The sequence below is a fragment of the Mytilus trossulus genome, chromosome 3, assembly GCF_036588685.1.
Source record: "Mytilus trossulus isolate FHL-02 chromosome 3, PNRI_Mtr1.1.1.hap1, whole genome shotgun sequence".
NCBI lineage: Eukaryota > Metazoa > Mollusca > Bivalvia > Mytilida > Mytilidae > Mytilus > Mytilus trossulus.
Window position 1 is genome coordinate 86042088 of NC_086375.1, and position 17418 is coordinate 86059505.

The 17418-nt window shown below is 32.2% G+C and overlaps 1 protein-coding gene across 1 annotated transcript; it reads right to left on the bottom strand.

The window, feature by feature from the left end:
• Window positions 1-2813: 2813 nt before the first annotated feature.
• LOC134711107 (uncharacterized) lies at window positions 2814-10308 on the bottom strand. The gene is made up of 4 exons (XM_063571551.1): window positions 8634-10308; window positions 7837-7962; window positions 3401-4184; window positions 2814-2842 (listed from the first exon to the last, which is right to left on the bottom strand). The coding sequence occupies exons 1-3, from the start codon at window positions 10306-10308 to the stop codon at window positions 3418-3420; spliced, it is 2568 nt and encodes an 855-aa protein (XP_063427621.1). The 3' UTR covers window positions 2814-2842; window positions 3401-3417.
• Between the last annotated feature and the right edge of the window lie 7110 nt (window positions 10309-17418).

Genomic DNA, 17418 nt, shown 5'->3' on the forward strand with positions numbered 1-17418 from the left:
AGGGCAGATAGATCTTTACCTGATAAACAATTTCCCCGTGTCAGATTTGCTTTGGTTTCAGAGTTATAAGTCAAAATCTACATTTTACCCCTATGTCCTATTTTTAGCCATGATGGCCATCTAAGTTGGTTGGCCGGATCATGTCACACATTTTTTAAATAAGATACCCAAATGATGATTGTGGACAGGTTTGGTTTAATTTGGCCCTGTAGGAGAAGATTTTTGTAAAAGCTTACGACGGACGACGACGACAACGACGACGGACGCCGGACGCAAAGTGATGAGAAAAGCTAGCTAAAAATGTATACACACGCAAAAAATATTAAAATAGATAATTTTATTGTATAATTTACAAATATCTTTTCCGATTGTAAGTCAGGTACTAATTCGCAAATTGTAGAATAACAATCGAAAAATGTTCTAGACTATTATACCAAAATTAATCAAACACGATTTGACTAAAATGTCAAGACAAAATCCAATGTATTAGAATCAGGGTATTCAGTCCAAAAAAACAGACAAAACCAAACGCTCAAATACACCATACCACGAAACGTTCTTATTTCTTTGAAAAAATGTCATGCAACACTAGTTTTACAGCCAGCTTAATTTCCCACTTTTAAGACAGTTGACTAAAGTTTCGTTACATTATCCTACATAAATACAGAGCAATCCAAAGTTACATGATTGTAAGGTGACAATGTTTATAATCCAGCAGTAAAACATAAATGTACAATAATTCAAAAACTAAATACAATCGTCGAGGACTGCATATAAATCTAACAAACACACACAACAAAGCAATTTGTGATATTGATAATGAAATTATTTCATATAAACATACTTTCCTGATGATTAAGTACAATAATAAATACGACACACATTTAAAACATGAATAAAAGGGAATCTGCAGGAGACAATGAAATATTACACAACGTTGACATCTTATATGATTATCTGTTTGATTATTGTACATTGTTAAAGACTTCTCATATTCCTCATAAAAAAATAAGAATAATGTCGTTGTATCAATTTGTTTACAAATAAATTGTCTTTTTTATCATTTTGATTACAATAGAACGAGAACATGCTACAGTTTTGTAAAGTTTAGTTTTTTTACTAACACATATGGCTTTTGGTAAAATGTATGGCAATGTTAAGTTTTGCTAATGTGTTTGCCTCGTGACTCGTACTAATACAAACCGTCATTGTGACATTGTTCTATTATATTTTTTTCTATTCTTGTCTTTTATTTTGGCTTATGTGTTTGATCTATATGCCTTTTAGAGTTTCTTTGATACACATAACATGGCCCTGTACCTTTACATCCTGTCATTGTGTTATCAAAGGAATGACTATAATATTGTTTCTGTCTATGAAAATATCATAAAGAAGTGAGGCACACTGAATAACCCGCGTAAAATTTAATTCTAAATTCCATTTTAAACCGTAGAAAACTATGAAATAACGTTGATGACGTAACGGTCACAAGACTTAATTATGTCTAGGGGCGGATATCAAAATAACGTCAGCCAATCAGAAGACGCGTTACATCCAAATTTAAAATATTGTCTCCAATAGTTTTTGAATTCTTGTCTTGTATTTTGGCTAATGAGCCTTGTCTTTATGCCTTTTACTGTTTCTTCGATACATATGACGTGGTTTTGTACTTATACATCCCGTCATTATGTATGTAGAGTGGGGCGCTCATATTCGCCGTGGACACAATTTCGCCGTTTAATGATTTTGAGGTGTAAAAACTTCAAAGGATGGTAGAAATGGAAGAAGTATCCCGATAAGTTATATTTTTATAACAAATATGGTTATTTTTGAATATGAGACAAAATTTCGGCACTAACCGCAAAGGACCGAAAAACGGACAACGATTTTCAGCCAATTTTCTGAATGAAAAAAAAAAATTCTAAGAAGTATTTCTTAGTTATTTTCTTGACTGATTGCCCAAAATTTCAGTTTTTCACACCTTTCAAATGTCTGCTATTCATCTAGAATGAAATTTATTTGATAAATATTGTTTAAAGCTGCAGTTATTTGGTTTTAAATAGATATGCAAAAACGGCGAATATGTGTCCCCCGTTGACAAAAAATCAGGAAATTTCAAGCACCCTTTAATCACACTTTTCAGATGAATTTTCTCAAAACAAACACGTTTTTAAGCTAAGAATACTTTGCATTTGAAGTTAACTTCATATAGAAATATCAGTATACTTCAAAAACATAAAGACCTGAACATAAACTGAAGAAAACATGGAAAGATATGGCGAAAATGAGCACCCCACTCTATGCTAATGTTTGCATTCTTGTTTTTCAATTTTGCTAATGTGCTTTGTCTATATGCCTTTTATTTGCTTCGTTGTAACAGATTTATTTGTTTTATAGATATTGAGATTCACACTTTGTTGACTGCTGCACACCTATTTTTGAAATTTGTACCTATTATATCTGTTTCTTTTATTGTAACATCATTGTCAAAATAAGGGAATTTGATGCGACTACCATACAATTGAGAGGTTTAGAAAGCTATAAAAGTAGGTTTAGTCCACCATATTCTACATAAGAATATGCCGGTACCAAGTCAGGAGTATGACAGTCGTTATCTTTTCGTGTTATATGTTTAATCTTTTAGTTTTGTCCTTTGATTATCGTCTCTGGTTTTAGTTCTCCTCGGAGTTTAGTGTTTTTGTCATTTTTCTTTTTATAATATAAATTTGGCATTTCTAATATTAATACATTATAATTTAATGGAAAGGAACGAGTAAGACATCCGATGGAATAATATATTATTTATTTCTTGAATCACCTCATCCTCGCCTTTTAAATATTTCTGTAAGAAAAGAAAATTTCAGAATGGTTAAGTTAACATGTATTATTTTTGTATCTTCTATATTTTTAAATAGGAAAAACATAGTTGTTAGATAATGTTTCTGTATTTACGTCACCTTCTATTGCTAAGTCTTTAGTTTGCAATGTTGTGACTTGTGTGCTATTATTTGTATGTTTGTATTTTCATTTTTAGCCATTGCGTTGTTAGTTTCTTTTCGATCTATGAATTGAAATGTAAATAGTGGTTTCAACTAGCCAACATATTGTCATACACAAAACTTTGTGCAGCTGTATTGACTAATTAAAAGTTCCTTACATAGATGCATCTTCTATTTTTAAAATGAAATACAAGAAGATAACTTGTGTTCTTTCTTTATCAATTGATTCAGGCGAATTACAATTATAATTTGCGTAATCAACATTTAGCTTAACAATACACGTCTTTCTCATATCCGTAATAAGGTTAATGAAGATAATTGCTTATATTTGTAGTATTTCCTTTAATTCAAAAAATAGATTGAAAAAAAAGTTAGAAATGTATAATTGAAAAAACATTTACCAGATTACTACTTTGTATCAGTATGCATCTCCTTCATTATAATATCCTTCGTTAGATGATACTGGCGCTTTTTTATTATAACTGTTATTATTGTTTGACACCACTGCAACTTTTTCATTATAGTTTCCTTTGTCCTTGTCATTATAAACTGGACCATCGTATGATACTTTGCTGTTGATTGCATTTTCATGCTGTATGTTTACATCTTCCTTTTCACTCAAGTGCCGTTTGTATTGGTATTCGCGTTCTCTGATTTGTTTTTTGCGTTGAAGTGCAGACGCCAAGAGGTGTAATTTAGCGTGGTTATGAAGTTTTGAAATGTGTTTATTTGAAACTTCTTTCAAAGTTTGGATGTGTTTACCAATTGCTTTGTTTAAACCATAAAGGTGTTTTTTTGCAACTCCTTTTACTCGTCCAACATGGCTGTTTGCTACATCATCGATATCGTTGACATGGTCATGTGCAGTCTGTGCAATATCGTTGACATGATCATTTGCGGTCTGTGCAATATCGTTGACATGGTCATCTGCGGTCTTTTTAAAATCGTTGACATGATCATCGGCAATCTTAGCAACGTCGTTTACATGATCATCGGCAATTTGAGCTACTTCCTTATAATTAGCATGGCCATGTGCAGTCTTCGCTATGTTGTCGACATAAGCATCTGCAAAGGGAACAGCGCCATCATTACCATTATCTACAAAGTCGTTGAAGTCACTATCTGTAGACTGCGCAATGTCGTTGACATTATTTAGATCAGAAGGCAACGAAGATCTAGGATTACCTGAAACATAACAAAATTTTTATAATAAAAATGTATTCCAAAAGGTTAATTTAAAGGTAGGGAATTTCATTCAAACTGTCAACACCAACATAAGAAACGACGGGAAAAACAACTGTCATACTTCTGACATGGTTCAGTCATTTACTGATTTTAACAGCAAAGTTTCTGTAGTTGATAGCATAGTACAGAAAACATAATAACTCGTCAAACGTTTCCGATAAAATGCAAATTAAGTAACTTATAGGTTTAATGTATACACAATGCACATAACAATATAAAAATACATGATTCGGAGTCAACACTCTGAATTTTTCTTATCAGGAACGCATAAAGCAACACAGAGAAACTGAATAATACGATTGTTAATGAAATGATGAGAAGTAGTAAAACATTGCTCATAATAGCCTACAATTATCGGCTATGTTTCAAGGTATGCAAATAACTAGCTTGCTTACATACTCCTTATTATACTTCTGCTTACTCTGACAATGTTATGTATCAAAAAGTATAATCACAAAAATACAACTCCGAGGAAAATTCCAAACGGGAAATTCCCTTATCAAATGGCAAAATTTAAACCTCTAACACATTTTACGAATGAACAACAACTGTCATATTCCAGTTTTTATACATGCATTTTCTTATGAAGAGATGGTGGAAAAATACTGGTTTTGTAGCTAGCTGATCCTCACACTTGTATGACAGTCGAACAAAATTCCATTATATTGAAAAAGATTAATGAACAGCTGAAAATCTTAAAAGTAAGATAACAAAAATAACAAACTCTCAGGGAAATTCATATTGGAAAGTTACTATCAAATGGCAAATTCGAAACCTCAAACACATCAACAGAATTTAAAACAGCTGTCATAGTTTTGACATGGTACTGCCATCTCCTTATGGAGAAACTATTGGTAAACAGAGAACAGAAAAACAGGTCAGACGACTATAATGCTACGACCTCGATTTTATATCGCATATGCAATTACCTGAAAGGTCAGTTAAACCTCAGGGAAAACATATGTCATCGTTTTCCTAAAAAAAAATCTTGATAAATCTTGATTAAAGTTTGGATTTTATTTTTAAATCTAACTTTTGTTTTTCAATCTAACTTTTTTTCATTAGATCCCTTCTTACAATATAGTATTAGAAAGACATTATTTTGTGTAACTTATCAATTAAGACATCCTTACTTAAAAAAAAATGTTGTGTCTTCTGTACTATATTTTTGTCTGTTTGTTTTTTCATTTTTAGCCATGGCTAATTATTTTCTATCTATAGTTTGAATCTCCCTCTGGTATCTTTCGTCCCACTTTAAGGTATCTCAATTCATCTTGAATTGTAAAGTAGCAGATACCAAATTTTCTGAGAAGTATGTAATTCATGTGAAGACGTTTCATGTAAATATAGAAAATTATGTTTTATATCATATTTATGGATGTATTTGAAGGATAAAAAAAAATGTTTTTGTTTCATTCAGTTTTTTCTTTTCTTTCAACTTTGCCATAGCAGGGAGAATAACTTAGTTAGTATTGCAGATAACACAGATAAATTATTTTCATAATAGAGAGTGTTGTGAATTTACGTATTTTAAGATGTAACAAGAAAACAAGTCCGCGTTACTCCGCCTTTAGTATTGTATGTTGTGTTGTGTATAACGTTGTTTGTATTTGGTCCATTTCTTATCTACCATGGCGTTGTCGGATTTTTTTTCGATTGATGAGTTCTTTTGGTATCGTTTTCTTCTCTTTTAAAATTATTCATAATATCAATTTGACAACAGGAAAACTAAAACGTAGAGAAAAAACTTGTACACGTTAGATGACATATCTTAATTTTATCATTAATGTAAGTGTTTTTACACAGATTTTCAAAAATATTATTTGTTCAAGAAAATTGCAAAACACTAAGATGACCGTCTTTTATTGTTAAGTTAATATTAGACATAAACGTTCGGTTTAGATCGCCTATAAAAATGTAAATGTCATTACTTATATGCTGGCCACTGGTAAGAAGTTCATTTATAAAAGGTAAATGGAGTCATTTATCTTATTATTTTGAACAATAGATTCAAATTATGTTTCTTATCCATGAAAAAGATGATCATATATCATTGCATTTAATTAATTGAAGACAGTAAAATTGCATATTGTATTTGTAGCAAGAAAACGATTGCATTGACCACATGGTTTCTCTATTTTTCTTTCGTTCAAAGCACATCATAAGAAAAATATAATACTTTTTGTTTAATACATGAAAAAAATATAAAACTACTTTTAACAAAAGATTAAGATTTCCACCTTAGTCGTTGGATACGTCGTCATGAGTGTAATGAACAGCAGTCTTCATATGAGTTACATTATCGTTCTTTTTATTTCTAATTATTATCAGCACAAATCATTTTGTTTTTTAATGCATATTATTACGGATAAAACTGTGTATTTGATTTTTGTTTATTTATCAAAGAATACAAAATGCATTATTGCATCCAGCCAAATATTGTGCAAATAACAGGTACAAACATTATTTTTCATATATAGCTGTACTTGTCATGGCCCCGTTATCCTGAACAGGCAATCATGTATATATGAGTATTTTTATTGTGTAACAGTCCATTTTGGGTTCTATGTGAAGTTCGGGTTTAAAATATGTCTAATACAACTATTTGGATTTAAACAACTGAATCGTAAAGTACCGGTGTAAAGGGCCTGATAAAAACGATACATGTACATTTAAAACCGTCGGAAATATAAAATGTATTCGTACGCGCCATGGAACAGACAAAAAGGTCAGAAAATCTCTCTTTATATCTTGTTTCTAAAGCTCGTGTAAATAAGTTAAATATTTACCACAATGTACATACATTTTTTTTTTATTTTAAACTACCACTGACAAAAAATTGCAATTAAACTTCTTAAGTCTTCTACACGGCGATCTTCACAACCGTGCAATATGATATCATTTAATCCAATGTTTTTTTTACTGTTCATAAAACGACCAGATGGTAAAATAAATTGAAAAATCAATGGTTGTCCATCCCTTAAGTTACTACAAAATTATTTAACATTCCGGAATTATATTTTTATATTCACCGCTCACGTTTCGTGTATCAAATACTCATCCGTAGATATAGCATTTGAAATAAATGAATTGGCAATTCAAATACGAACATTGAATGCAATAGCTTTTGCAAATTTCCGACGAAGTACTTATATGTGTATTTGCTTTGAGGACCAATGATGATTCTTCTGGTCAAGAAATGCTCTGTCGCATAACTTTAAAAGCTTTGTATCATTGATAAGTTTTCATAACCACTAGATCAATAAATTCTTTTTAGATTGTTTTATGTTTTATCAAGTTGTAGCATGCTAGTATCATATATCAATTTAAGGTTTTTATGTCCAGTCACTGATTGTTTGAAGGAGACGATGTCAATATTGTATCCCAAAGCGTAACTGCACATAGCCCGATTCAAGAATTGATCATATATGTCCTTTGAGGACATAGTATGATGTTAAAAAAACACACAAACAGCGTGTGTGTTGTGTAACATTAAAAGCCTTGTATTTAGATAAGTTTCTACAAACAATGAGATTTGTAAACCTGGGCATTATTTTGTTGACAGCCAGAAAACAGTTTAAAGTAAGTATACCTTGGATACTCGAATATAAATGTTGGTTTCCTAACTGCACAAAACATTCGTTGTCGTCACCGTATAGTTCAAGACATTCCTGCCAAAGTCTCATAAATCTGCGTCGACTACCTCTCAGACGGTATGCTGTATAGAAAGTTATAATTAAAATAATTCAGTTTTACAATGACAAAAAATCAATATGCAATTATTTCACCTCTTACATACAAAAACAGCAAAAGATATGTCAATTCTTTTTAATAACAATATCTCATTTAGTTACCAAAAGCAATTTCCATATCATTGTCCTTCTTTGGTTCGGGAACAAAGTACTGAACAAAAAATACAAAACCTAGTTTTCACGATGAATATCCCTAATATGGCTTTGTGTAAAAACAAAACAAGGACAAGGAAACAGATCTATGGACCAGCTAGGGACTGGAGGTATGTCTAATCAATTTTATATGTTATTCCACACATTTATTTTCTTGCTGTTTTGTTGTTGAAAATGAACTCTTCATTAAATGAAACATGATATAACCTCAGTTATCAACCTTATTGTTTTGTTTTTGTAGCTACTATTATAGTTTTATACCTAGTACCATAACGAATTAGGGTTAAACAAACATACATACACATCTCACTTGTAAAAACAAATCCCCTTCTGAGACTCATCATGTAGCACCTGTATTTTATGTTCATACCATTTTTGAATATCCAGCCAGAAAAAAAACTTTCTATAGTATAATGATCCTTTTCTTTACAATGTTGAACTTGATTTTTTATGACATTAAATATTTGTGAATTAAATTACTTACTGTTTCCTCCATAGTAGATAATGCCATGTCTTATTCTCAAATCGAATCCTGATCCATCATCATTGAAGTTTCCCTCAAAAATGTGTGTGTGGACATGGTTATGTACAGCAGCTTGGTGTCTGTGGATATGCGTATGGGCAACAACATGTCTGTGAACATGAATATGTACAACTTGATGTCTGTGAACATGACGGTGTACAACTTGATGTCTGTGAACATGCTTGTGTACAACGTTGTGTTTATGTACATGCTTGTGTACAACGTTGTGTTTGTGAACATGTCTATGCACAACTTGATGTCTGTGAACATGTCTGTGTACAACTTGATGTCTGTGAACATGTCTGTGTACAACTTGATGTCTGTGAACATGCCTATGTTCAACGTTGTGTTTGTGAACATGCTTATGTAGAACATGATGCTTGTGAACATGTGTGTGTTCAACGTGATGTTTGTGAACATGCTTATGCAGAACATGATGCTTGTGAACATGTATGTGTTCAACGTGATGTTTGTGAACATGCTTATGTAGAACATGATGCTTATGAACATGTGTGTGTTCAACGTGATGTTTATGAACATGTTTGTGTAGAACGTGATGTTTGTGAACATGTTTGTGTAAAACATTGTGTTTATGTTCATGTGTATGTAGAACGTGATGTTTGTGAACATGTGAGTGTAATACACGATGGTTGTGCACATGTTTATGAAGAACGCGATGCTTGTGAACATGTGAGTGTAAAACGCGATGGTTGTGCACATGTTTATGTAGAACGCGATGCTTATGAACATGTGAGTGTAAAACACGATGATTGTGTACATGTTTATGTAGAACGCGATGCTTGTGAACATGTTTATGTAGAACGCGATGCTTGTGAACATGTGAGTGTAAAACACGATGGTTGTGCACATGTTTATGTAGAACAAGGTGCTTGTGAACATGTGAGTGTAAAACTCTATGTTTATGAACATGTTTATGTAGAACGCGATGCTTGTGCACATGTTTATGTAGAACATTATGCCTGTGAACATGTTTATGTAGAACATTATGCCTGTGGTAATGCTTATGTAGAACGAGATGCTTGTGAACATGGCCATGTAAAACTTTATGCCGGTGAACGTGTACATGTCGAACGAGGTGCCTGTGTAAATGTCCATGTAAAACGCTATGTCTATGAACATGCTTATGTAAAACACGGTGCCTGTGAAGATGTCGATGTAGAACGCGATGCCTGTGAACATGCCGATGCAAAACACGATGCTTGTGAACATGCCCATGTAGAACTCGATGTCTGTGTACATGCCTATGTACCTTTTGTACGACGTTATGTCTGTGAATATGTTTGTGTATTCCTCGGTGATTGTGTAAATGTATATGTCCGTATCTGTGTCCATGTCCATGTCCCAAAATAAGTTTGTGTCTACGTGTAGGTCTGTGCACATGAACACGCCTATGTCCATATTTGTAGCCATGTCTGTGTCTATGATGACGACTGAAGACGTGTTTATGTCTGTGTGTGTGTCTGTGAACGCGAACACGCTTATGTACATGTTTGTAGCCATGACTATGTTTATGGTGATACTTTCGAGCATGTCTTCTTCTATAACGTTTAGCTCCGTATTTTCGAATATGTCTTCTTCTATAACGTTTAGCTCCGTATTTTCGAACATGTGTCATTCTATAACGTTTAGCTCCGTATATTCGAACATGTCTCCTTCTATAACGTTTTGATCCATATTTTCTTACATGTCTCTTTCTATAACGTTTTGATCCATATTTTCTGATATGTCTCTTTCTATAACATTTAGCTCCATATTTCCGGACATGTCTCTTTCCATAACGTTTAGAGCCGTATTTTCGAATATTTCTCCTTCCATAACGGTTAGCTCCGTATTTTCGACCATGTCTCTTTCCATAACGTTTAGAATCGTATTTTCGAACATGTCTTTTTCCATAACGTTTAGCTCCGTATTTCCGAACATGTCTTCTTCCATAACGTTTAGCTCCATATTTTCTTACATGGGACTTTCTTGCATATCTTCCAATATGTGCACGACCTAACAAAGTGCTAAAACGTCTTTTAAATAGAAGATTTAATATATAAAAAAACACACAAGTAGCTAATTCAAAACTTTAAATACAGTTAAATCATCAAGTTCAATAATTTATCTTTTATAATTAGAGCTAATTTAAAAAAAAAAAGTCACTTATGTGTGTCAAACCTTTCCATTCTTTGAAGGTAAATCAAATGAGAACTGATTATGATACGTGCATACCAGTGCAAACATTTAAAAACAAATAGTCTTGTTTTACTGTACATCATTTTAGCTATATATCTTACGATAATTTTTGTGATGTGAAACTCGTCTTTTATAACTGTGCCGATGGGAAACTCTTTTGTGATAGGTCCTGTGACGGGATACTCTTTTATGATAACTCCTGTGACGAGAAACACTTTTATGTCCTATAAACATAATAGTTCAATATTATTTCATTGCATATTTATCAATTATGGACTTTTGACGAGGTCAATCCGTTATATATGGACCTGTTCAGATTATATTGACCGAGGACGAAGTCCGAGTTGCAATATACGTGTACGTGTTATATTCACCAATGATAATATTTTCCAAAGAAGACAAATGAAAGTTGTTTCAAAAATAACTAACATAAATAAACATTGTACAATTTAGAAATTAGTATGGCGTTCATTATCACTGAACTAGTATGTATTTGTTTAGGGGCCAGCTGAAGGACACCTCCGGGTGCGGGAATTTCTCGTTACATTGACGACCTGTTGGTGACCTTCTGCGGTTGTTTTTACTATGGTCGGGTTATTGTCTCTTTGATACATTCCCCATTTCCATTCTCAATTTTATTGACTGTTAAATAATTAGCAAGATCTATATGATATAGTAGGACAGAACAGTAAACGATATGACAAAATATGAAACACAGATACAAGCTAAGAAGACAAAGGCGTGATTCAAGCAAAAGCAATAAATGAAAACTAAAAAAGACTGAATTACAATACAGACTTGACAGGAGTTAACATGTTGGGTATCACCCAATAATATGGGAAAGAGTTTTAACAGAATATCGTAAGAATTGATCAAAACAAAAATTGCAAATTTCCTGACTAATAAGCTATGAACGAAGTACAAAATTAGTAATGAGAAAAACAAAAGACAAACAGTATGGGTCTCATTGTATATATTTTGCCTGCAGATAGTTAAAAAAAATGATAAAGACTTGCATGAAATACTTTGATTATCGGAGCTTATTAACTTCCCCTTTGCTAAAGGCTTCGCTGTGACTATGTGACTGAGAGCTCAAATGTAAGCACAATCACCAAATAAAACAAAATTACTAATAAAAGGACAAAAGCCACGAAATATCATACATTGACTACTGTTTTCTTGTTACTAAAAGCTAACGGAGTTAATGTGTCATAAACAGTCTTGGAAAGCTTTTTCTTTTAGAATTCCAAAATATAAAAAATATCGTCGAAAGAATCAAGGATCATATTACGTTTTTAAAAATCTAAAATTGAAATCAGTGCTAGCCTCGGATTTTAACTTGTTGTTTTTCTAATGGCAATTAATAATCAAATTTGAAGTATAAGTTATCTAAGAAAACTAATGCATCACTTATAATAATAATAAAGTATAATTATTATATTATTTGCATATAAAGGAATACTTTGATACAATTGGTCGAGAGGACTTTTCCGGTAGTTGTTCTTGATGTTTGTTATTTTTCGATAGACGACGTTGACCGGTTCGTATGTAATGTAAACGAGATGGCGGCCATTATAACACCGACGTAAAAATTTAAATTTATTATATCTGCACATTTATTGTTAAATTAAATAAAAAACACAAAAACATGCGTTTGACTGACAATAACAAATTTCATTGAGTACATATTTTTGCGTTTACTAGAAAATATATTCATGCACCTGGATTTTCCAATGAAATAAATATAAAATGTATGTGCAATAAAGGAAACGAGTATGGAAAATGTATTCCATATCTCCAATTTTTAAGAATTTGATGATAAAACGCCTTTTTAAAGGAATTCATTGGTGAATAAACGGGACAAGTCACGCATAAACATATCATAAAAGTCCTTCGGATTTTTATTTGTTTGTGACTGAATTGGTCGAGTTTATACACCAATAGATTCCTTAAAAAGGGCGTTAAATCATATAATAAATATTGGATACATACTACCTCCTCTGTGTCTTCTACCATAAGATTCTGCTACTACCACTGAAAAAAATACCTTTTAATGGATAAACCCTCATCGAAAATGCTAAACGTCGAATATTATGAATACAAAGCATTTATTAGAACTGCAACAAGTGAAGAGACTTATGACAAAATAGAACCTAGATATTAGTCAAATCATACTCAGGCCAATTTTGTAGAGGGAGTTACAACCTTAATTTCTTAATAATTTCATAATTTTTAAAAGTACAATTTAATAGAGCGATGTACTGAAGTGTCATACAGCCTCTTATTTATAGGACAAACTTTGTCCTTTTGTTACTAATGCACCGATTACTTCAAACTTGACAATGATGTCGTTTGTGGTAGATTTTTTGTGTTTTTTTTTACAATTCATATATGATAACAACCTATCTGGATTATGATATAAATGTTAGTTAATATTAAATAGAGAAACGTCAATAAAGTATAGAAACAGAAAGACAATAATGAAAACTGTTTGTGTTTTTTTTTATCATTTTGGGATAAAAATTTGAAAATTGTATCAACCCATCGTTTTCTCCGCAAAAAAGGCAAACATGTATGTACAAACAAGGTAATGGCAAGTTTAATACTATAGGAATTTCTTAGTAATTATTCTTGAAAGTCATACCTTATCCTGCTGTCCTATGAATTGTTGATGTAATGAAATATTAGCCTTTCAACGCCATATTTAATAAGAAATCTGCAAACCGTGTCTAATGTTTATTAAAACAATGTCAGTTTAACAGTACACAATGTAAACATATAAATAGGAATTATAGTATACCTAATACTGCAAGGACCAGTAGGATGGTGAACAATCCACACTTCATGCTGCATTTAGTGTTCAATGCTCACGCAAAGATCTGTGATATGACAAGTTCCGCACTATTTTTTATTTTGGAGCTTGCTCTTAAAAAATACCTATTTTGCTAGTTATATAGGAAATAGTGTTTTACCAAGATGTTACATGTTTTTATATGTTATAGTACACATCTCGCATTTCTTCATTTAAAATAATTTTGTTCACATTGTTTTTATTCTATGTTTTTCTTGTACTATAAGAAGATTATAGTTTTGATGTTTGTGTAATCCATCGCAAACATGATATATGATCACTAAGTTTAAAACAGTGTTAAGAGAAACATTGTTCAGTGACGGAGAACTTTTACCTCTGAATTTAGAAACAATTGACCATTGTGAACCACTTCATGCACACACTGCAATTTTCTATATAAATCTGGTACATGATGCAGTTATTTTTATTGCTAGTCATAACTCTAAATCGTCCTTGAAAAAATCAGCAGCAAGTCAGATGAGTATTATTTAATTATTTTACTTAACTACTAGTGTTAAAAGTAGATGTATCGTATCTCTAAATCTAAATCCTTCGGAAGATGTTCATGTTGAATTATAGATAGATCACCAGTAATTATATGACATGTGGGTTTGTAAAGATAAATGTTTAAGAGTTTTCTCCGTTTTCTTTTTAACCAAGATGTTGTAACTATAAAAAGGAAGAAAAGGTTGATTGCCAATGAGCTAAATGACGTAGACACCAACAACTATAAGACACCGTACTGCCTTCATTAATCAACAAAGCTCATACTTCAAAATGCCCAGAAATGAAAATGTAAAACAAATTAAACGAAAAACCGAACGGCCTGATTTATGTACAAAACAAATGAACGAGAAACAATTATGTAACACAGCAACAAACATCAACCACTGAACTTCAGGCTCCTGAATTGGGATTCAAATTAGACAAAGTCTGAAATGGCCTATATTTGTACTCGACTGATTTTTACTCGACCAATCTGAATTGGTCTGAAATTTCCTTGAAATTACTTGACTGCTATCTAAACCATACTTAACAGTCTAAATGTGTTCTCGATCTTGGCTCGACAAGTTCCTTACCATTTTTGACGCGTCTGAACCGTCCTCGATTGAACTATTGAACAAGTAACAAAATAAAAAAAATCCTACCTTAACACTTTGTTATGTTTCTTTTGTTCCTCTTTACTCTTAAAATCCTCATTGGAATTAAGTTGTTATACAACGATTTCAGGTTAGTTACTTTAAAACGGTCCCCATTGTCATGAATTTCACGTTACAGGTCTTTGGTATTGTTTATGTTCGGAGTTCGTTTTTGCAGTTTCCTTTTTGATACCCACAAACAATTGTCAATTGTATTGAGGTCGGGACTCGGAGCTGGCCAGTTCATGCTTTTTAGAACCGTTTCCTCACGAACATCTTGAACAGAGCCGGCTAGATTGACGGGGCCATTATCGTTTTGAAAAACGTTGTCATAATCATTATCATAAAATGACGAACAATCACTGGCCACAAGTAATTGTCAATAATATCAATACATTGTAAGGCATTTATGTACCCTTGGACAACAGCAAAAGTTCCGACACCATGATAAGTGATGCATCATCAGATCTTTAAAGTATACTTGCACTGAAATGGCGGGCAAATACAATCCGTCAGTCGCTCTTCTCTGACCTTCCTCCAGAAATTGATACAAGATTTCTGCCCAATGACTACCTTGCACTCATAGCTGAAGATTACTTTACTCCAATGTGTATTAACTGTTTTATGTAAGTTTCCCCTGCAATATGCCACTCGTTTTTTCTTGTTGACCTCACGGATACGATTTGTTATCTTTACTGACCGCTTGTGTAACCAATAAGAATGTGATATAAATTCAACAGTTTGTTTAGAGAAAGGTCTATCAATACTCTCGATAGAAATATAAGTAGTACAAATCCTTGTACAAGGATTTGTACAAATATCCCTGAGATCACATGACCCAAGTATTAAGTCACATGACTTGAGCATGTCAGGTGACAATAATGTACTTTAATACCACGTGTTAAAAAAAAGAGATAATAATGTATCATTCAATATTGTATAATACACACTTTTTTGTCTTCTTTTTTTACTTTATATTTTATGTGTTTATCTTTGACAACTATGTGTAGTGCACTCTGATGTCGTGTATAATCATGTTTACCCGAGTAGTTTAGATATACCAGTCTAAAAATACAACAGGTTTCAAATAAGTTAACAGTTACACTTTTATTATGATTCAAAACATCACGAAAATTATGATCAACTTACCTTTTAAATTAGACAAACTGTCTAAGTATTGTGAATTAAATTTATCCAAATCACAAAGATGATGATGACAAAACGATGCACATTTATCTAATATTAAAAAACACTATCGGACGGAAGTGAAATATTCTCCGGTAAACATGAAATCATTTAAAATATTGTAATATTGTAATGTAACATCAATTTACTTTTATTAGATATTCTCCCTGGATACCTAATAACTAATATATCAGGGATACTTAGTGCAATGCTGTACACTAAGTAAATTGTTAACAGCAATAGAGTGCAATAAAGTATATTATCCACGTTAAAAAAAAAAAAAAAGAAATATAAGTAGTTTCAGATAAAGATTTATGACGATGTTTTTCACACATCGGGAAAGTTTTCCCATGTTCCGGTCATAAAAGGATATTGGTTTGTCTGTTCTCCGAATGTTTTCCATATCACCCTAATGTTCATACCTCTTCAAAAAACTGTCAACGGTACTGTTTTTGCATGTCAATTTGACTATATCACGTGTTCTGTAACCGGCATTATTTAACGCAGCGAGATGACTTTTCGATCAGTTCTTTTCCCTTGCGACCCATTTTGTTTACATTAGCTAAAACGTAAGTGCAGACGCCTCGTGACATGACCCTTCTGTGGTGTTTTTAAAAAACTAATGGCGAGTAACTATACATATATATCATCTTTAAAGTAGATGTAAACAAGGTGATCAAATACTCAAAAAAATGGAAATCTGACTAATACTCTCAATGTTGTTCAAAATTATTTGAATGTTTCAGATATATTTTGTGGTCACTTGACACTTTTCACAATAAACTTATACAATTAAGCCTGGTATAGATTTATGGTATCAATTGAGTTTCGTTAATAATGCAGTTTTGCCAAAACTAAAGACCTAGCATAAGGAGCATTTTTAAAAAGGTTTTATTACCTCAGCACATCGGTGTTTTTCAGGTAAAAAGAAAGCCAAAATGTTCTCAAACTCGTGTAATACTTATCTAGTGAATTCAAAATCCTTGAGATTAAAAGTGTCAGAAGATGTGTCAATTTTAAAAGAATGTTTTTTAAACTGAGTTTCTCTGATTTGGTGTAAACTTTTGAATGAGTTTGTCCCAAGCATGAGGCAGCATCACTTTATATTTCACAATTTAACCGAAAAACATTTTTTTATGTATAGTTTTGACAATTCAAATATTTTTTCCATTTATGTTCAACTAGTGTTGAATAACCTCAACTATTTGATCGGGTTGTTGTCTCTTTGACACATTTCCCATTTCCATTCTCAATTTTACATTGATGAAGAATGCGTTATGACTATCAATTTCAAAGGGCATATTCAATGCCTCGATCTTTTCTTCTTTTCTTGTCATGGAACTATGCAATAACGGACGAGTAAAATATTTGT